Source organism: Pelophylax lessonae (genome assembly GCF_965119305.1).
Source record: "Pelophylax lessonae genome assembly, chromosome: 4".
Lineage (NCBI taxonomy): Eukaryota > Metazoa > Chordata > Amphibia > Anura > Ranidae > Pelophylax > Pelophylax lessonae.
In genome coordinates this window covers 245,499,010-245,521,415 of record NC_138771.1, presented here as the reverse complement: position 1 = coordinate 245,521,415, position 22,406 = coordinate 245,499,010, and the positions used below count along the sequence as shown (strand labels likewise).

The window sequence follows — 22,406 nt, the reverse complement described above, 5'->3', positions numbered from 1 at the left end:
CCTGTGAAAGGCCCTTGACAGTTACATATACTATGTGTTAATTACAATTTTTTAATTACAATTTTTCAAGCTTGTTTGCTCATTACAAGCACTGTCCCATTGGATATTTTTCTTTGTCTAAAACAAGGATGTCTTTTACCAGGTTTTACACTTTAAGTAGATTCCAACTTTCATGTCACTTTAGATGGTTTGTTTGGACCAAAGTGGCCCAAATGAACTAATTCTATTAAAGGTTCACCTTTGGAACATGTAACATGTCCTATAATCTGCAGCCTCTCCCACCTCAATCCTCTTCCCCCGTGATAGCAGGCAGGGGATCCTCTCCCCATACCCTCTGTCACAAATGGAAAACACGTGGCCATGTGCAAGGTTCCACCCACAGACAGTCTCCTTCATTCAGTTTCCATTGCGGCTGATGGTTTGTAGTTCTCAATGAGTTTCAAGGGCGCTGGTGAGTGCTCTGTTCCATTGATCTTCCTGCTGTCAGGTACCTGCTTACCTGAAGGAGATACGAGAAGACCGTTATGTTAAGAATCTGCAGGAGTCTGAGATTGCAACTGGTATCTGCAGTGCTCTGCTTGCTCTTTTACCTGTAAAACAAAAGTGCATGCATTTATATATATATATTTTTAAAGGTGAACTTAACACTGATGCAGCCACTGCATGCACTGTAATGTACTGGAGTAGCATTAGCTACACAAGGCAAAAAGCTCTGTGTTCTGGCAGCATGAAGGGCAACCTGTCTGCTGCGGGAACTCAGTCTGAGTGCTTTTCCATAGGTGGAGCTGTGTAGTTTTCTAGTGTTCTAGATTACCTCATCTGCCCGCCTCTCCACCTTAGCCTAGAGGAAGCCTTGTGTTATTTGATAAAAAAAATAAAAATTAAAAAAATAAAGGTTTCTCCTGAATGGCAAATAAGCACTCAGGTTGACTTTCAAGTCCTGACAGTAGTTTGGGAAGTCACCTGTACTGCTGCTGGAGCACAGCGCTGCTTACTGTATGTAGCTAATGCTACCACAGTACATTGCAGCTCACAGCATTCACACAAATGTTTAAGGGAAATAGCTTGGGCCAGCTTTAGCTAAATTGACTGTTTAAGGTGAACTGAAAGCTGGAATTCTACTTTAAGTGAAATGTATAGTTTGTTTGAATGAATGCGTTGATAAAATTGGAAATAAGTAGCACTGAACACTTTTTTTTTTTTTTTTTTTTTTTTTTTTACAGCAGTTTTTTTCTTAACTTTTTTACCCCTTTGTTTACAAAAGCAGGTTTTTCCAAGAGAACATGTGTTAACTCCAGTGCTCAAGAAGGAACAGAGAAAAAACAAGCTGCTTCTAGTAGTAAAGGAGCGAGAAAAAAAACTGTGCAGTCTACAGCTAGAAGACGCTCAGCAAGAAACAGCAAATCTGATGTCAGCCAGCTTCAAAGCTCACCAAAATCCAGCAACTCTGATAATGATACTTCTGGTTGTAATAGCTCTTCCACAAACACTTTGTCAACTGATCATTCAAATAAGCCACCTGCAAAACAGAGAAAAAGAGCACCTAAAAAAACTCCTCGAACAAGAAAACGACTCAGGTCAGCAACACAAACTCAACGAGAAGCTGATGAAAGTAAAGGTGATTCTGAAAGTGAATCGGAACAAGATGAAAAAAAGTTGAAGATGCCCGAGTTGTCTGATATAACACAGTTTGAAGTGACTAGGTCTCCTGTAAGTAGTCCTGAAAAAGTATACCAACCAGTAGAAGATCATTCCCCTGTTTTGTCCCCTATGGACCAGTCCACCGAAGAACACCTACCTGCTTCATCACCTATGCAAAACGTGGAAAGCTTTGAAAAAGAGACATCTGCTTCTCCAGAACCTCATAATGAATATCCACTTGACAAAAATAATTCACCGCCTTCTCCAATGTTTACAAATGGTCAGGGTGCATTAGAAAAGAGTGAGCCATTAGAAAAGAGTGAGCCAGAATCCATGTGTGGAAGTGAACTAGACTCAGATGTGGTAGAATCTACGCAGCACTTAAGTACTGAAGTGGGGAATTCTTTGCAGGGAGAGAATCTGCAAGTAAATGAAGGAGAATGTCCAGGTTCTCCTAAGTACACTGATGTCTGCTTTCGCAAGGAATCTGTATCTTTGGACTCTGAAAATGAGTTTGTGGTTAATGAAAAAAACACACTTTCTTCAACACTATCTGAAGATATTCCTGATTGTATGGAGCAAGACAACTCTGACGTTGACCATGCAGGTGTGCAGTCATCTGAAAGCTTGAATGGAAACCAGGCAAGCAGTTCCTCCCAGTCAGAAGCTGAACCTTTGCCAGATTTAGATTGTCATAAAGAATCCTCGGAGGATGAGGAATCCATAAGTTTGCCAGCTGCTGATCCAGAAAAGCAGTTTGACTTGGAACATTCTCTTAGTTCCTCTAATTCTTTTAAAGAGAATCAATCTGAACCCCCAGACCTTCCTAAAATGCTAAATGTAGAATCCCCTCTGCAGGATAGTTCTTTTAAAAGTGATGATGGTTTAGGTGAAAAAGTTAATGGAGTGGAAATTAGCTTGCAGGAACCCAAGCTGACAGACACAAAAACAAGTGTACCTGGTGATTCAGAGTACGGGAGCAGTACTGAAATTTCTGTAAATAGAACACAGCTGCCTGAACAGTCTACAGCTGAGGAGCCCTGTAATGTCAGTGAAGTAAAAGATAGACTATGCAGTGATGATCTACAAAATGTACCTTTAGTTGGTAACCAAGTCGAAAGCATCCTTGATGTTTCTAGTGCTGTGGCTGCCAGTAAAATGTCTGATAATGCTGGTTCTGAAAAGAAATCAGATCTTAGCAAAGAGCAGGTAGTTTATGGTGAAGACAATACTGAATCTGTAGCTATGGAATGTGATTCAATATGTAGTGATCGTGAATCTGAACAACCCACAAAATTGACTGAAGCAGTTGTAGCTGAACCCGTTTCTTCTGTTTCAATAAAAACAGAAGAACTTGAATCCACCGAAAAACGATCAGTGCCGCTTAGTGAAGAGGCACAGAAAAAAGAAGTGCGTCCACGAAGATCTAGGTTCCATTCTCCATCAACAACATGGTCTCCTACTAAGAGTGAAGTTAAAGAGAGGCAAAAATCACATTCTCGATCACCTTCTAAGAATAGAGAGACTCCACCTAAACGCAAGTCTAGATCACGTAGTAGGGATAAAGATCGGAATCCTAGTGAGCAGTGGAAAGGCAGAAGTCGAGACAAACGCCATAGGAGGCAGTCTAGATCTAAAAGTCGATCTCGCTCAAGGTCAGGGTCGCGAACTAGAAACCGAAACAGAAGTAATACAGCTGAGAGGAGCGAAAAGGACTCGCCTTCTTGGAGAGAGAGACGATCAAACGAGAACTGGAAAAGTCCTAGGGGAAGTGAAAGATACAGAAGAAATGAGCATGAAAAACAAAACGAACATTTTAGAAGTGATAAGTATGACTCAAGGGATTCATCTGAGCAATATCAAGAAAGTAAAAATGACAACCCGGATTGGGTGTCAGAAAAGATTAAATCTTTTGACAGCAGAGGCAGAGGAGATAGCTGGATGAGAGGCGATAGGAGAGGGTGGGGAGACCATAGGGGTAGAGGAAGGGGAGAAATTAGGGGAAGAGGAGATTACAGAGGAAGAGGTGATTTTAGAGGAAGGGGAGACCATCGCGGTAGGGGGGATGGAAGAGGTAGAGACGGGAACAGAGGAAGAGGTTCACCTAGGGGTTTTCAATGGGATGATAACCAGTATAATTCAGGTGATTCTTGGAACAGAAATGTAAACATGGACTGGAATTTACCCAGAGGCCGTGGTGGGCGTGGCAGAGGCGGTTTCAGAGGCGGTTTTAATTATGGAGACCAAAATGAGAATCCTTGGAACAATAGACAGCCCTACTCAGGAAATTATAATTCTTTAGGGCAAGAGTCTGCTAGGGTGCAAGAACACAATTATAAACCGAAATATGAGGAAACGTATGAGTCAGCTGTTGACCGATCTGGGTGGACTTCTGCATCAAGTTGGGCTGTTAGAAAAACCTTACCTGCTGATGTACAGAATTATTATTCAAAAAGAGGAAAAAGCTCCACTGGCTCCCAGCAGCAGGGATGGACTAAACCAGAAGTAACTCAGGACCAAGGTTTGCATTTTACTTGCTTTTTATTTTGCCCTTTAACAAAATGCATAATGTTCTAAAAAGTAGGCGTCATGCATGTTATGTTTTTAATGTTTAATATTTAAATATTTAGCAGTTTGTCTTTGGAGTTCACATCAGAAGTACTAAAGTCGTTGAAGACTTAGCTCTACCCTGCTCCCTCTCCAAGAGCACCTGCTCTGTGCTGAAGGCTGCTGAGTCACAGAGTGCATGGAGGAGCAAACTAATTTGGTGCTTATACTGTGAACTTTCAGGATGATTTGCTTCAAGGTGCAGGGTTTATTTACTTTTTTTTTTTAAGAAATGTTTATACTAGAGTGTCCACAGCCTGGCCACTGGTTCACTTTTAAAGATCATATAAAATGTACCCATACCAATATAATCCATAAACATGGATTTTCTGTACTCTTACAGTAGTCCTCCGCTTTGAATGAAAAGGGTATTGTGATCGCTCAATGTACCACAAGATGGGGTTACCAGGCATCTCTTTTAATCAGTATAATGAATTCAGACTCTAGGGCAGGGCTCAATTTGCGGCCGCCTCAGCGCCCATCTGAGGATCTCCCGTTGTGACACAGCTTGTATCGGAAATGCTGGCCGCTGTCATGTCAAAGTCCCACCTCCTGGACCGGTTCTTATGACAAACAGCACATTTCAATTTCCTGGCATTGGACTAGTGTGTTGTCTGTCATAGGAGCCGGTCCAGTAGGCGATACTTTTGACAGTGGCCAGCTTGTTTCAGATACAAGCTTTGTCAGAAGGAGTGTCTCTTCAACCACCCCCAACCCCCCCCCCCCCGTGTGATCTGGCCAGTTCTCCTCTCCCTTTCTCACAGTTTCCTGGTTTCGCCAGGAGTAGAATTGGCTCCCTTTCAACCGAGCCTGCCCCCCTCCACACTCACCCTAGGCTAATTTGCTCTCGCCAAATGCGAGCAGGTGAGTGGGAATTTTGAGGGCTGCTCTAGGAGGATTTTATGAATACACTGTACCAGCAGCAGTTGTAATTTTGTGTTAGGGATAGATTTGGGTCTGCAATGGTAATGTTTTGCCTAGCACAAGACCCCTAGAAAAAAAGGCTTTAACATTTTATGTCCCCCTTTTTTATACACATGCTATATACCGTTGGTTTTCTGTATACAGTGCATCCGGAAAGTATTCACAGGGCTTCACTTTCTCCACATTGTTACCTTACAGCCTTATTCCAAAATGGATTAAGTTCCTTTTTCCTCACAAATCTACAAACAATATACCATAATAACATGTAAGAAGTTTGTTTGAAATCTTTGCAAATTTATTAAAAATATAGAATAAAAAAAAATGTACATATGTACATAAGTATGCTAGAATACTTTATTCTAGCCTTTGCCAATACACTCAAACTTGACCTCAGGTGCCTCCGGTTTCCAATGATCATTCTTGAGATGTTTGTTCAACTTTATTGGAATCCACCTGTGTAAATTTGGTTGATTGGACAAGATTTGGAAAGGCACACACCTGTCTATATAAGATCCCATAGTTAACCGTGCATGTCAGAGCACAAACCAAGCAATGAAGTCTAAGAAATTGTCTATAGACCTTGGAAACAGTATTGTATTGAGGCACAGATCTGTGGAAGGGTGCAGAAAGATTTATGCAGCATTGAAGTTCCCAATGAGCACAGTGGTCTCCATCATCCGTAAATGGAAGAAGTTTGGAACCACCAGGGCTCTTCCTAGAGCAGGCTGCCTGGCCAAACTGAGTGATCAGGGAAGAAGGGCCTTAGGGAGGTGACCAAGAACCTCTGTCACTCTGAAAAAGCTCCAGTGTTTCTCTGTGGAGAGAGCAGATTCTTTCAGAAGAACTATCTCTGCAGCACTCCACCAATCAGGCCTGCATGGTAGCGTGGTGAGACAGAAGCCACTCCTCAGTAAAAGGCATATGACAGCCTGCCTGTAGTTTACCAAAAGGCACCTAAATGAATCTGACCATGAGAAACAAAATTCTCAGGTCTGATGAAACAGATTGAACTCTTTGGCCTGAATGGCAAGCGTCCTTTTTTGGAGGAAACCAGGCACCGCTCATCACCTGGCCAATAACATCCCTACACTGAAGCATGGTGGTGGCAGCATCATGCTGTGCGGATGGTTTTTAGCTGCAGGAACTAGGAGACTAGTCAGGATCGAGGGAAAAATGAATGCAGCAATGTACAGAGACATCCTTAATGAAAACTTGCTCCAGAGCGCTCTGACCCTAAGACTGGGGCGAAGGTTCATCTTCAAACAGGACAACGACCCTAAGCACAAAGCCAAGATAACAAAGGAGTGGCTACGCACAACTCTGTGAATGTCCTTGAGTGGCCCAGCCAGAGCACAGACTTGAACCCGATTTGAACATCTCTGGAGAGATCTGAAAATGGCTGTGCATCGACACCTCCCATGCAACCTGATGGAGCTTAAGAGGTACTGCAAGGAAGAATGGGAGAAACTGCCCAAAAATAGGTGTTCCAAGCGTGTAGCATCCTACTCAAAAAGACTTAAGACTATAATTGGTGTCAAAGGTGCTTCAACGAAGTATTGAGCAAAGGCTGTTAATTCTTATGTACATGGGATTTTTTTGCTTTTTTTTAACCACTTTACGACCGTCTGCCGCAGATGTACTGCGGCAGGCTGCTGCTTCTGGGCGAATCGACATAACTGTATGGCGCTCGCTCTCGGGAGTCTAGGGGGCAAGCACGCGCCGCCAGCGATGCCTGTGTCAGGCGGCTCCCATTGCCGCCTGATACCACGATCGTTCTCTGCTGACAGAGGACGGTCGGCTGTTGTAAACACAGCCGACCGTTCTTCTCTCTGGGAGGATCATAGAGATCATGTGATCCTGCTATATAGGATCACATGTCTCTATGGTCCTTTCAGAAGCCACGCCCCCCCAAGTTAGAATCACTCCCCTAGGCTCACATTTAACCCCTCGATCACCCACAGGGTTAGCCCCTTTCCTAGCAATGGTATTACAGTAACTGCATATTTTTAGCACAGATTGCTGTAGTAATGTCACTGGCACCCCCAAAAGTGTCAGGAATGTCAGGGGTCCGATCTGCCCACCGCAATGTCGCAGTCCCGCAAAATCGTTGCCATTACTAGTAAAAAAAAAATAACAATAATGACAAATCTTTCCCATAGTTATTAGACGCGATAACTTTTGCGCAAACCAATCAAAATACGCTCATTGCGTGTTTTTTTTTTTTTTTTTTTTTTTTTTTTTTTTTTTCTCTACCAAAAATATGTAGCAGAAAACAAATTGGCCTAAAATGTTAAATTAGATTTTTAATTTTTTTTTTTTTGGGAATGTCCTATAGCAGAATGTGAAAAATATTGTATTTTTTTTTTTTTTTTTCAAAATTGTCACGTTTTTTTGTTTATAGCGCAAAAAATATAAATCACACAGGTGATCAAATATGACCAAAAGAAAGCTTGATTTGTGAGAAAAAAAGGACGTAAATTTTGTTTGGGTACAGCGTCGCGCGACCGTGCAATTGTCCGTTAAAGTAATGCAGTGCCGAATCGCAAAATAGGGCCTGGTCAGGAAGGGGGCAAATCCTTCTGGTCTTAAAGTCGTTAATTTAAAAAACTACGTTTAATTGTGGTATATAAAACAGGGGTACAAAAAACAGTATACAACCAAAAAATTTAAAATAAGTACAAAAAGGGTGCAGTGGTACACATTAGTACAGCCATAACGAACGGGGACTAAACTTCATAGCATATTTATCAAACATTTGGTAGAAGCTGAAACACATACGTAGCTAAGGGGTGATGTGATCGCAGGGAAAGTGTAATAGGCCGGGGGGGGGGATGCCCCGGGGGGGGGGGGGGGGGGGGGGGATGCCCCGGGGGGGGGATGCCCCATCCGGCCAATCAATAGCAGTAATAGGACTAATGTTAAAAAAAAGTCTCACTCGGGGTCCTGGTTGCTACAGGTCCGCAGAAGTTCCAGCCATCTGCTCCACACCTTGTCAAATTTGGCAGGACAACCTCTGTCTATAGAGCAGTCTTTTGTAAGGAAGGGTAGAGTTCACTTCCACCATCCATTACTGTAATGTAGGTGTGTGGGCTTGCAGCCATGATTCAGCTATAAGTTTGCGTGCACTAAAAAGATTCTCGTGTAGGAATGTGGCGAAAAAAATTTATCTGTCTGGATCAGGTAGTAGTCCAAGGATAAAGGACTTGAGGTCCAGCTGCAGCGGGGAACCCATGTGGTCTTGCAGGAATTTTATGATTTGTATCCATTAGGATTGAATTTCCGGGCAAGTCCAGATAAGATGTACAAATGTACCCGATTGCAGGGGACACCTAGGACAGTAGGCGCTAAAGTTAGGTCGGTACCTGGAGATTCTAAGCAGGGTCAAATAAGCCTTGTGCGAAATATAGAGTTGTGTCATACGATTGGAGAGCTTGGGTGAAGCAAGCTTGGGGCTATCCAGAATATCATTCCACTCCGACTCATCCAGGGGGCCCGTGTCAGGTAGCCATCGAGATTGTACTCTCTCAACTGTATGATCAACATTAGTATTGCGCAGTTCAATGTAAAGTGCAGATATTGGTTTAATATGGGTGTCTCTCATCACTATGTCCAGCAGGGGTATGTCACAGAGAGAATTGGGTCAGTAGTGCAGGCCTCAGTCGCAGATACCGAAAAAGCATATGCGAAGGGAGGTTAAATTCTTCTGTTAGGGATTGGAATGTTTTTACACCCGTTGCACACAGCACTTGGCCTAAGTAGAGCACCCCTCTATCAGCCCACCGATTACTATCTGGAATAGAGGTCAGTTCCTCCAGGCATGGGTTGTGCTACAGAAGAGTATGAGTAAGGATGTGGGTAGCTTTCAGTTTTTCGAGGGCTACGTCCCACATCTGTCTGTGATGTAGTAGTAGCCTGTCATGAGCGATAGTCAATGACGTGTGTCCCCATCCCCGCCCCCGCAACAGCACCTGCATAGGGATATAAGCTACCTGTTGAACAGAATTACGTTGGGCGGAATGCTCGGGTCCCAGGGGCGGTAATAATTGTTTGAGAAGCATACAGCGTGGCATAGGAGCAAAATTCTGCAGCTACCAATGGCGGGTCAGAGACGCCGGACACATCAGATTCACGCAACTGCACTACCACTGGAGGTCTGGTATCCTGATGGGGGAGGTAAGCCAGGCTTACCCGCCCTTCCGCCCTGTTCAAAACAAAAAAAAAAAAACACATTTTTGTTTGGCTTTCTCGTAAAAGTAGTTGGTCAACGAGCCAGGTATGGGATTTAAGCGCCGATATAGTCTTGGGCGAGGGGACAGTGGAGCAAGCATCCGTCAGAGGTCAATTGGCTTTGTGCATTTGTAAGGAGGGAGTGGGACATCTTTTTCAGGCGATTAATACCCCTAGTCAGGGTAGCCCGAACATGAAGTTTGAAAGCCTCCCAAACCAGGGCCACATCAGCGGATCCTCTGTTGGCAGCAAAGTAGTAGGACCACTCACGTGCCAAGCCCTCCTGATCCTCCAGGGCAGTGAGCCAAAAGGGGTGAAGGCGCCATGGGCGGGGAACAGTCTGAGGGGCCATGTTGAACAAAGCCCAACATGGGGCATGGTCTGACAGAGATCGGGGGTTCAAAACCCGAGTCCTGTAACAGGGGGAGCAGGGGGGTTGGAGACTACTATAAAATCTATACGCGACATTCTGGAATGTGGAGCTGAGAAACAAGAATATGAACGTGTGGTAGGGTGTTGGTAACGCCAGGTATCGGTCAATGCAAAATCCCTGAATATGCGGCTAAGGAGAGTAGGGGGAGGGAGCCCAGAAGGTTGGGGGCAGTGAAGAGTCTGGTTCAATATCATATTAGTCGCCCATCCACACGGCCGGGACAGTCAGATGCTGGGCCATAAAGGACACACCCTCTGTGATCACTGCTGAGCAATATGGAGGGGGAATGTAGCAAGACAGAAGCAAATACTGTTAAGCATACATGCATAAAAATAAACCTGACCTGGGGGTCTAAGCATACAGTTATTACAGACAGATGGGTATTTTTAGAAAAGAGAATGGTAACTCCTCTGAAATTAGCGGTATGAGTAGTGTGGTAAGCCCAGCCTATCCACGGTGCTTAAGCGCCAGCTGGAGTTGACCCGTAACATGAGTTTCCACCAGTACCGCTATATCAGCTTTATAGGACTTAAGACAGCTAAAGACAGTGGAGCATTTTAATTTGTCCCTGAGACCACGGACATTCCATGTGAGAAACTTCACAGGGGCCATACACAAGCTGAAAAGAGAATATTTACGACGGGGGTCCCCAGAGCAGGTCTACACAGATCGTGACACACCCAAATAATGTAATGTACCCGAATCACAAAATAATTCGCCAAGGAAAACCACGTTAGAGAAAATGCATAGTAATTAAACAGAACAGTACAACAATCCACTTCCCCAACTGTGCGGTAACATAACCCCAAAACCCAATGAAGATCAGGCAAGTAGATGTATAGGTGAAGGGCTGCAGGCAAAGTGCCAGCCCCAGAAGCAGGAGAAAGGAAGGCCATCTCTTCGTCTCGTCCAGCAGCTGATGGGACGAACAATCACTGGTAGGTAACGGAAAGGTAGTAGGACTCAGTGCAATCCAACTTAAGTTGTCACAGCAAGAGGGCAACAGTACTCCTGGGGTGGGCTCCCAGTTCCTGAGAGAAGAAAGGGGAGGGCGCTGGGTAATACCAGCCAGATGAATGTTGAAAGAAACTATGGAAGCCCAATATTGTTGTGCCCACAGGGTCCTAGAGTCCAGGAAAACAGTATGGCTGTAGGGATGAGGAGGACATAGGTAAATGTCAGGATTCAGAAGTATCCGGTACGTTAAGGCTAGGGCAGGAATTTAGGCCTCAGTAGAAGTCAAGTGAAGCACCAAGCCGCCCCAACCAAGGAGGCAGAGAGCAGCAAAGTTACAAAACATACAAACCAGGAAAAAACACACCGCGCTGGGGCGGCATTAATGTAGATAGTATGTAGACAGACCATCCACGATACAGGGTAGCCTGATTTTAGGTGATGAGCAGCCCCCTCAGGCAGGGCGATTCCTATCCGCATCCCTTTGATCCAGTCATTCTGAGGTGATGATCGGATCCTCAAAGAAGTGTGCTCTATCATCGCAGACCACTCCCAGGTGGGCGGGAAAAAGCATGGCATATTTCAAATGATGCACGAGGAGACGCCTTTTGACATCAGTGAAGCGGGAGCGTTTTTTTGGACTTCCGCCGAGAAGTCCGGGAAGCTGCAATGCGGCCATTTTGAAAAGGAATATTGCCACGTTCACATGTTAATCGCAGAATGATGTCACGGTCACTGTAATTAAGAAACTTTGCAATGTACGATGCGGTGGGCTCACTCCACTGCAAAAGTAGAAGAAAAAGCATCTCTGCCATAGTGGGTGATCAGAGTTTCCAAAAAAGTGGCCGGGTCAGACCCCTCAGGGAGCCCAATAAAGCGGAGATTAGTGGCAGGCCCTGTTTTCCATATCATCTTGTTTCTGGGCCAATTGCTGTATTTGACGTTGCATGGCTTCAGTTGTGTGCTAGAGAGGGTTAATGACATCCTCCACTCCAATTGATCCGCACCTCTCTCCGCCAGCCTGTCCCTCAATTTTGTCATGTCCTGTCTAATAAGTGAAATGTCCACCTTTACCTCTACCTCCTCAATCTTTGTCATTAGCGTGGCCTGGCAGGTGGCTATCGCCTCTAGGACCCTGCTGGTGCCGGCTGCGGGAGTCTCTGAGGGAGCGGCGCCATCTTCAGCCTCTGTGTCACGCTCCTCCTGGCGGAATTTGTCAAGCAGTGGGGCGGCAGAGGATGCTTTCCGCGGTGGTGACATAACCCCAGGGTTGGCAGCGGTCTTCCCACAAGCAGCAGGTGACTTCTGGATAGTGGATGGCACACAGGATAGACGATCAGGAACGGAGCTCAGCTCTTGTGCGTCCTACACCATTGCCGTTCAGGCCACGCCCCCTCGTTTTTTTACTTTTAATACATTTTCAAGGATTTCAAACCAACTTCTTTCACATTGTCATTATGGGGTATTGTTTGTAGAATTTTGAGGAAAATGATGAAATCCATTTTGGAATAAGGCTGTAACATAACAATGTGGAATAAGTGCACTGTATGCAATTTGTTTAACCACTTGCCTACAGTGCACTTTCACCCCCTTCCTGCCCAGACTGATTTTCAGCTTTCAGCGCTCTCACACTTTGACTGAGAATTACTCAGTCATGCAACACTGTACCCATACAAAAATTGTGTCCTTTTTTTCACACAAATAGAGCTTTCTTTTGATGGTATTTGATCAATACTGAGTTTTTTATTTTTTGTGCTATAAATAAAAAAAGACTGAAAATATCGTGAAAAAACGCATTTTTCTTTGTTTCTGTCATAAAATTTTGCAAATTAGTCATTTTTCTTCACAAATTTTGGCCAAAATTTATACTGCTACTTATCTTTGGTAAAAATAACCCAAGTAAGTGTATATTATTTGGTCTTTGTGAAAGTTATAGAGTCCACAAGCTATGGTGCTATTCATTGAAAATTGATCACACTTGATCACACCTGATGTACTGAAGGCCTATCTCATTTCTTGAGACACTAAAAGGTCAGGAAAGTACAAATACCCCCCAAATGACCCCTTTTTGGAAAGTAGACATTCCAAGGTATTTAATAAGGGGCATGATGAGTTTTTTGAAGTTGTAATTTTTTCCCACAATGCTTTGCAAAATGAAGATTTTTTTTTTTTTATTTATTTTTTTTTTTACAAATTGCCGTATTAACAGGTTATTTCTCTCACACAGCACATGTATACTTGCAACTACACCCCAAAACACATTCTACTACTCTGCCTGAGTATGGCGATACCACATGTGTGAGACTTTTTCACAGCCTGGCCACATACAGAGGCCTAACATCCGAGAAGCAGCGTCCGGCATTCTAGGAGCACAAATTACACATATCATTTCCTGACAACCTATCGCACTTTTGAAGGCCCTGGAGCACCAGGACAATGGAAACCCCCATAAAATGACCCCATTTTGGAAAGCAAACAGCCCAACGTATAATTTTTGAGGCATAATGAGTCTTTTGAATATGTCATTTTTTTCCACAAGTTTTTGGAAAATGTGGAAAGAAAATGAAAACACATTTTTTTTACACAAAGCTGTCCATTTATGCAATATTTCTAACACATCGCATGTACATAGCAAAACTTGCACCCCAAAATACATTCTGCTATTCCTCCTGAGTATGGCGATACCACATGTGTAACACTTTTTCACAGCCTGGCCACATACATAGGCCTCACATCCAAGTAGCGCTTTACACAAAGTTGTCCATTTATCCACTTTAAGACTGGGCCTATTTTTGACACTTGGTGTTTACAAGCTAAAATCATTTTTTTTGCTAGAAAACTACTTTGAACCCCCAAACATTATATATTTTTTTTTAGCAGAGACCCTAGAGAATAAAATGGAGATTGTTGCAATATTTTTTATCACACCATATTTGCGCAGCAGTCTTCCAAATGCGATTTTTTTGAAAAAAATTCACTTTTTTGAACTAAAAAATAAGAAAACAGTAAATTTAGCCCAATTTTTTTCCATAATATGAAAGATAATGTTACGCCGAGTAATTAGATACCAAACATGTCATGCTTCAAAATTGCGCATGCTCACAGAATGGCGCCAAACATTGGTACTTAAAAATCCCCATAGGCAACATTTTAAAAATTTCTGCAGGTTACTAGCTTAGAGTTACAGAGGAGGTCTAGGGCTTAAATTATTGCACTCGCTCTAACGATCGCGGCGATACCTCACATGTATGGTTTGAACACCGTTTACATATGTGGGCGGGACTTGCGTATGCGTTTGCTTCTGCGCGCGAGCTAACGGGGACAGGGCGCTTTAATTTTTTTTTATTTTTTTTTTTCCTATTTATTTTATTTATTATTTTTTTATTTTTACACAGTTTAAAAAAAAAAAATGTTTTGATCATTTTTATTCCTATTACAAGGAATGTAAACATCCCTTGTAATAGAAATAGGCATGACAGGTCCTCTTTATTGTGAGATCTGGGGTCAAAAAGACATCACACCTCACAACTACACTAAAAAAGAAAAAAAAAAAAAAAAATTGTTGAAAGAGGGAAAAAAAAAAAGCAAAAAAAAAAAGCGGCCCTTTAAACCGGTTGCTAGGCAACGTCTTTTGACGTAGCTCCGGTCCTCCAAGACCATAGAGTTGAGTGAGGGCCATCTTGCCCTCACTCGACTTCCTGTCTCTGAGGATCCGGGACCGGATAGTTTTCTCCGCTGCCGGCGGGTCCGGTAAGCTGGGAAAACGTCTGGGACGCGGCAGGAGGGGGGGGGGGCACCTCTTCCCCTGCACCGTAAGGGTAATTCCGCGGCGAATCCGCCACTGGGACCACCCTTATCTGAAAGCCGACCGCCCGCCGTTTCAAAAAATACCGGGGTTATGGGGGCTATCTGCTGCCATAACTCCAGTATTTAGCTTTTAATGGCCGACGTATATAGTCGTTAGGCGGTCAGTAAGTGATTGCATGTATATGGCAAACAGGTGACGATGACTGACGGGGTGACAGGTGACGATGACTGATGGGGTGACAGGTGACGATGACTGATGGGGTGACAGGTGACGATGATTGGTGAGGTGACAGGTGATGATGATTGATGAGGTGACAGGTGACGATGATTGATGGGGTGACAGGTGACGATGATTGATGGGGTGACAGGTGACGATGATTGATGGGGTGACAGATGACGATGATTGATGGGGTGACAGATGACAGTCACTGACGGGGTGACATGTGACGATGATTGATGGGGTGACAAGTGACGATCACTGATGGGGTGTCAAGTGACGATGACTGATGGGGTGACAGGTGACGATGACTGATGGGGTGACAGGTGACGGTGATTGATGGGGTGACAGGTGACGGGCGATGGTCACTGATGGGTGACAGGTGACGGGCGATGGTGCATTGCTGATGGCAGTCTCTGGTGACCGGTGAACTTTAGGCTATGTTCACATGTGAGCGTAGTGATCACGGTCAGAATCACTGCGATTCTGCCCGTGATCCAGAAATCATTGCAAATTGCGGGACGCCTGTGCGTTGCCCGTGATTTGCAATAGCACCCCAAATGCTGTGCGATGTTGCTGCGATTTCCGCCTGCCGAATCGCGGTAACATTGCGCAAACAACGCATGACGCTCCAAAGAAACTCTTGTACCTTTTTTGGGCGTCATGCGATGTTTGCGCGATGTTACCGCGATTCGGCAGGCGGAAATGGCGGCAACATCGCACAGCGTTTGGGGTGCTATTGCAAATCAAGGGCAACGCACAGGCGTCCTGCGATTTGCAATGATTTCCGGATCGCGGGCAGAATCGCTGTGATTCTGCCTGCGATCGCTGCGCTCACATGTGAACGTTATGGGTGTCAATTTCTGGGCACTGATGAGGTGACTGTTGGGTGACAGGTGACATTGGGGGGGGCTGAGGACTGTGTGGGGACATTTATTAGTGTGATTTTACTTTTACAGGTACACAGAGCAGTAACTCACTGTTTCTAGTTCTTCTCCCCTCATACTGGAAACTGTATGAGGAGAGAAGAGCTAGTAACACTGAGTTACTGCTCTTTGTTTACATTTTCTGATCGGCTGTGAATGGATTCACAGCCGATCACATAGTAAACAGTCACTGTCAGTGACTGTTTACTACCGCCGGTGACAGCTGTGTTCCTACGGAACACAGTGCCACCGACATGACCGCGCTGCGCGCTCCCGATCGCGCATGCGCGGTCATCTAGTGGGCGCCTTCATTGTGATCGGCTGTGTCATTGGAACACAGCCGATCACGTGGGAAACAGCCACGCCCATTGGCTGTTTCCCCCCTGCCGGTGACGGGGGGTGTCCCGGGGACACCCCGACACCGGCAGTGCAGGGCGGCGCGCACGCGATCGCGCGCCTGCCCTGCTTAAAGTGCCGCCGTCATATGACGGCGGCCCAGGATAATGGTCGCTCCGCTCCGCCGTCATATGACGGCGGGCGGGCGGCAAGCGGTTAAATACCTTTTTGGGCAGTCTTTCATTGCTGTTTAAACCGATTTTAAACTGAGATTTTAACCAACAGTATAAAGCATGTGTAGAAGGAAGAGTGGATGGGTAACCTTTTAAACCTTGTTTGTTAATTCATGTGGGGCACAGGCCCCTTTAAGCCACATGGGCATGCAATACTTGTCGCAGAAATGATTGGTTCTTTCCCCTTTCTCATCCTAGTACCCCAGCCTGGGGTAGTCCCTGGACACAAGGCCTCTTCCTTAGCCCGAGAAGGGTGGGTGTCGGGAATACCTTAGGACAGGAGCAGTGGGGGGCTGTTGCATGAAGACTGTAATTTTTAAATAGATGCAGCCATAGCCTAATGTGCACCACTTTATGCAGTTTTCCACAGCTATTAGCATAGCATGCACTGCAATCCACATGCTCAGGAAATTTCTCTTTCGTTCGACTGACACACTGCTCCATAGATCATAACTACTGGGTTCAATTGCCGCCTCCAGGGATAGGACTAAGCAGAACAAAAAACACCTGGCTACGCTCCTGGGCCATCCTCAGCTGGTATAAAACTTACCCCCTCTGCTCTAGGTAATCAGTTTTAATCTGTCCACTCAGGAGTAAGGACCTAGGATCTCTGCTGGGATCTCTTGGTCTTAGCAATTTTTACTGCTTCCTTGCATTCTATTTTATGTTTCTTTTGGGAGATCTACAATCATCTGCTAGGCTCGGCGACAAGCTGGATAATCTATATCCAGTGATTCTTCCCCCCCCTCCAGCCCAGCCAGCAAGCAAACCGCAGCTACGCTCTAGGTCAGCGGAGACCTAGCCTCACGGACAGAGGCTTGCCCGCAAGTTAAACGTCTTGTAGGGTCGCATACGACAGAGTGCTGGTCCGGGTCACAGCGGTCCCTTGGCAGACGGCTCCCCTGTCAGACGGCTCCCCTACTTCAGTGGCGAGTTCTGTCTGGAGTTTCACCTGCACCAAAGAATGGCAAGTACAGTCCCCCCTCTCTCTCTTTGGCAGTTTGGGATGGATGCAGGTATCCTCCAGGGATGGTCAGACCTGACTGTGGGTTCCCTCCTCCCATCCTAAAGTCCCTGGGTTGAGTCGGCTTACCCACCTCCTCGCAGACTGGTGGGGATCCCAGGACACGCGGCAGAGACCCCTGGGGGTCTCCCCTGCCATTCCCTTTCAAGACCCCTAGGTGCGTGCCCTACTGTATGTGGGTATAGTGTAGTTTGGGGGTCCCAGTGCAGAGGGCGCAGCAATGCAAAGCGCACAGGGGAGTTCCCCTAAATGTTCCTGCCTGGTGGTGTACACTATCTTTCGTGGGGGTTCCCTTTGCAGAGGGCATAGCAGTTTGTAAGGCACAGACTGTTCCTGGCAGCATGCTTCGGCAGCTGGCGTCCATGTTCAGGAATTCCGATATCACGACAGCCATTTTCCCTTGGTTTGGTCTCCGGCCAGTAGCCATGTTTGTGTAGACCGATGACGTCACCGAGCCTATTTTCCCTTGGTCTGGGAGATGCTGGAGATGGCCGGAAACCTAGTGGACAGGCCGGAGCTCCTCCTCGTTCTCTTCCTGTCCCGGGATATATGAAGCAGATGGCATCCATGGGTTGCTAAATCCCAATTGCAGCGTTCCTTTGGTCGGTAGGGTAAGTCCTTGGGGGTCCTTGTTATCTCGCTCTCTGCTGATAGGTACCCTGAGCATTGGGGGGGGGGGATCCTTTAGTGGTCCAAAAAGGTCTTTTGTACTGCAAGGTCTTCCTTTTACCTATGGTACCTCAGGGTCACATCTCCCCCCACTGACCCCCTCATGGAGATGGAGGGACCCTCGAAACCCAAGCTTCCCATGGTTGCACAGTTGACGGTCCTCCAGTCCTTAGTATCACAGGTAGAAGTAGTGTGTGGGCAAAGGCCCAGGAGGAAGCATCCTCCCGCCTTTCCCAGCTCGGTCTGTCCCATCTGAGCCTGATGCCGTTGTGAATATGGCCCGTCCGGGGGGGCGTAATATCACACCCCCCAGATCTGTCCAATAGTGAGGATGATTCCTCCATGGTTGCAGCAGCAAATTAAGAGTAGACGCACTTATCACTGTAGTGCGTGCGACTTAAAAAATGGAGGATGCGGCTGATGTAGTCACAGCTATGCTGCTTTGTACGCATAAGCCACCTCGCACTCCAAAGGTGTTTCCTTATGTGCCTTATTTTGACAGGTTTTCCTGTATGGATTGGAAACAATCAAAATTACCCTTTGTGGTTCCCCAAACGATTTGCTGTGCGTTACCCTTTTGAGGAGTCACTTAAAGTGGACTAGTCCACCAGTGGTGGACCCTCCGGTTTCCAGGTTGAATAAAGCAGCCATAATCCCAGCAGAGGAATCCCTGTCCTTTAAAAACCTGGCTGACAGGAAAGTGGATGCCTGTGGCACGCAGTTCGTTTACTATGGCTGGTTCAGCATTGCAGTTAGTGTTGGCCTCAGCCCTGGTGTCTCAGACCCTAACTGAATTGGCCGAGCTTTTGTGCCAGGGCCTGGGAGATGAGCAGGTCCCCGCTGCTTACGTTGATTTAGTGGACCAGCTGGTCCATAGGCTGCTTTTTATTTGTGATGCAGCTTTGATTACAGTTCCTGTGCTGTCCAAACTTTCTGTTTCAGTGGCGGTGATTTGGCGCGTACTATGGCTTAAGAATTGGTCTGCAGACCAAGCCTCTAAGAAAGCTCTCATTGATCTGCCCTATCAAGGCGATCACCTGTTTGGGGCTACCCTGGATGACCTTATTAAGGGTATCACGGGGGGGGGGGGGGGTGGAGAGTACCTTCCTGCCATAGTCTAGGAAAGGGAAGGAGCCTTGTTGCTTCCTCTCAGAGAAGACCAGTTGTCCCAAGGGCTGATCTACCATCCTGCTTTACAGTCACAGATTTTAATGGCTTAGCTATGGAAAGCCAGATACTGAGGGATAGAGGTCTGTCTGCATCAATGATCCCTATTATGGTGAAGGCGAGGAAGCAGTCTTCCAGCAAGATATACCATTATACCATTGTACGTGGAAAGCATACATTTCTCTTACGTCCTCCGACAGTCGCCACCACCTCTAAGTCATCACTATTGGGTATTGACTTCGCATGAGTAGCTAGGCATAAGACTTAGTCAAAAGAACAAAGACATTTGCATATACACACCCATGGGGGCTGTCCCACTGGTCAATACCCCCCTGCAGTGACACTCCCAACTCAGTTTGTTTCTGCCTAGCATCAGGAGTAGTTAGGCTTTACCTGTGCTGGGGCTACAGTCTCAGCCTTTCTAATCTTCTTTTTTTATTTGATTTTCTTTTGAAAATGTCAGTTTTTTTCTTATTATACTAGCTGTTTATTTTGTCAGCTTTAGTTTTTAGTCGACTCTTCGGATGAAGATGGATTCATGCGGAGCTGGGAATCGGACTGACCGCCCTGGTTCTCCAGGGCAGAGGGTCAGAGGGACCCCCAGCCCGCTATCGAGCGTTCAGCCATGGTTCGTCCTGGCATTATGAACGACCCATCCCTGCTCGCAGCAGGGATGCAGCTGTGAGGTGGCTACCTCACTGGACACATCTGCGATATGCAGTGTAGTGTCCTTGGCAAAACGGCATTCCCTGTCAGATGAGGACAGAGGCTTTCCGTTCTGAGAGGCCCCCCACGCCATCTGGTACAGGTAAGTACTTCTGTGTGGGGCCTCTGTCTGGGGTGGCAGTCCTGTGTTGCGATCCCTGTGGGGGTCTTCTCTATACATGCGCTGCAGTGCGGTGTGTGTTTGGGGGCCCCTTCCCCTGTGTCACTTTGGTGTGTGTTTGGGGATGCAGACGTGTGCCTGTGGCGGCCGCAGCGGGGAAAAACCACCGCCATCTTTACTTTGGGCAAGCATGTTGGCTTCACTGTGGGCTGTTTAACATGCTGTTTTGGCGCCATCTTGCGTGTGGCAGAACGAGCGTTCCATGCACATGTCGGCGGCCATTTTCCCGAAGTTTCCTATTCAGTTCTATGAGCAGCCATTTTCCCTGGGTCATTTGCAGCTTATAGTTCAGCCTCTCATGACCTCACTTTCTTTTCCTCTGAAGCAGCGATCTAGGTGGTAACACTCTGTGGGGCTCTGCAGACTGTCTCTTCCATAACCTTCTGTTTTGTCATTTCTGGCGCAGTTTTCTTCTCCTATAGGGGGTCTTTGGTCACTGTACATATAGCGGTGAGCTGCGCACTCCGCATCGGTTGTAAAGGGACAGTACCATTTTATTGCACTGTTATTTTCACCTTGGGCAATAGAATCTCAGGACAGCAAATTCCCTCCAGCCCTGGTGGGGAACCCCAGTCCCGCTGTGGCCCCTGTTATGCCTGATTTGGCCGCTGTGGTGGCGTCCTTAGTGTCCAAAACCGAGGTGCTGATGGCTGAACGTGCTGCTAGGAAGAGGCCCAGATTATCTCTCTCCTCTGATTCAGATGGTAATATGGCTGCTGCGGCGGGCATGCCCTTTTCAGGGTCTCGCTCATCCTTAGACCCGCTGGGGTCTGAGGGGGAGGCGGAGGGGGTTGTTGATTCTCCCCCGGGGTCGCCTGAAGAACGCGCGACCATGGATGAGTTGATTGTTTCTGTAAAAGAAACTGTACATTTGGAGGATGAGCCCAGTCCTCATTTGGGACACACAGGACCCGCAAGTTGGCGCAGGTTTTTCCCTGCCCCGCTGAGTTTCATTATACTGTTAATGAACTGTGGCGCACTTTAAAACGTCCATTCATGGTACCTAGTCTGTTTAAGTTACTTTATCCCTTTGCACCGGCTACGGAATCACGATGGTGTGTGCCTCCACAGGTGGATCACACTGTGGCAGTATTGAACAAGGCTACCTTGATTCCTACGAAGGAGACCCCGGTTTTTCGGGATCCCACGGACAGGGGTTGGAGTCTCTAGCCCGCCATTCTTACACGGTGGCGGGTTCCTTGCTCAAACCTGTTTTCGCGTCCGTTCTGGTGGCTCAGGCGGTGGCTGATTGGACTAAGGTGCTTAGGAGCAACCTCGTGTCTGATTCTGTCCCACCTGCCAGGCTGGATATGGTGGATCAAATTCGCCAAGGAGTCATGTATTTTGTGCGATGCGGCCTTAAATGAGGCCCCTTTGGTAGCACGCCTATCTAGTGTCGCGGTGCTTAACCGTCGATTGATCTGGCTGAAGAGCTGGTCGGCTGACCAGACTTCACTGAAAACATTTGCTGATTTTCCCTATGCTGGTCCTCTCCTATTTTGGCAAGACGTTGGATACCTTGGTAAAAGGCGTCACGGGGGGGCAAATGCACCATGCTGCCCCAGAACCCGAAACACAAGTCTTTTCGTGGCAAGTGGGGTTCCGCCTCTCGACCCAATCGGGTCCTTTCGGAATCAAACCAAGGGCAAGCCCTTCAAGGGCCAAGGTAGCCAGAAGAAGCCCTGGACAGGCAAACAGAAGTCCGGCAGTGCCGGTGCAGCGGGTCAGTCCGCCTCTGCCTGAAGGGGCGCCCTCACCCGTTTCAGGGGTGGGGGGACGTTTGCGCGGTTTACTCCAACCTTGGCTGCTCTGAATTCTGGACAGGTGTGGGTTCATGAAATCAGGAGATCAAATTCCTTTCACGGCCGGCGGACAGATTTTTTCCCTCAAATCTTCATTTGACCCCAGGGCGACTGCAGGACCTGCATCAAGCGGTGCAGGACCTCCTTGCCCAGGGGGTGATTGTCCCGGTGCCTCCTCGGGACAGGTTTCGGGGGTTTTATTCCAATCTGTTCACTGTGTCTAGAAAGGAGGGCAAAGTGCGTCCTATTCTGGACCTAAAAGCTCTTAACCGCTTCGTGCGCGTTCGAAAGTTCCGTATGGAATCTCTCTGCTCGGTGGTGGCCTCCGAGTCCAGGGGAATTCCTGGCCTCTATAGACCTGAAGGATGCGTACCTACACATCCCCATTTTCGAGGGTCACCAGAGGTACCTTCGGTTCGCTATAGCGAAGGACCACTATCAGTTTGTGGCGTTACCTTTCGTTCTCGGTTCGGCTCCAAGGGTCTTTACCAAAGTGTTGGCGCCTGTTCTGGGCCTGCTGAGGGCTCAGGGCATTGTGGTCTTGGGATATCTG

The 22,406-nt window shown here is 46.7% G+C and overlaps 1 protein-coding gene across 1 annotated transcript in view; it reads left to right on the top strand.

Annotated features, from left to right (window-relative positions):
• SCAF11 (SR-related CTD associated factor 11) overlaps positions 1 to 22,406 on the top strand; it is a 438,302-nt gene that overhangs the window by 255,980 nt on the left and 159,916 nt on the right. The window contains exon 11 of the mRNA XM_082256718.1: positions 1,268 to 4,162. Within this exon, the coding sequence (XP_082112844.1) occupies positions 1,268 to 4,162 (2,895 nt within the window). The remainder of the gene's footprint in view (positions 1 to 1,267; positions 4,163 to 22,406) is intronic.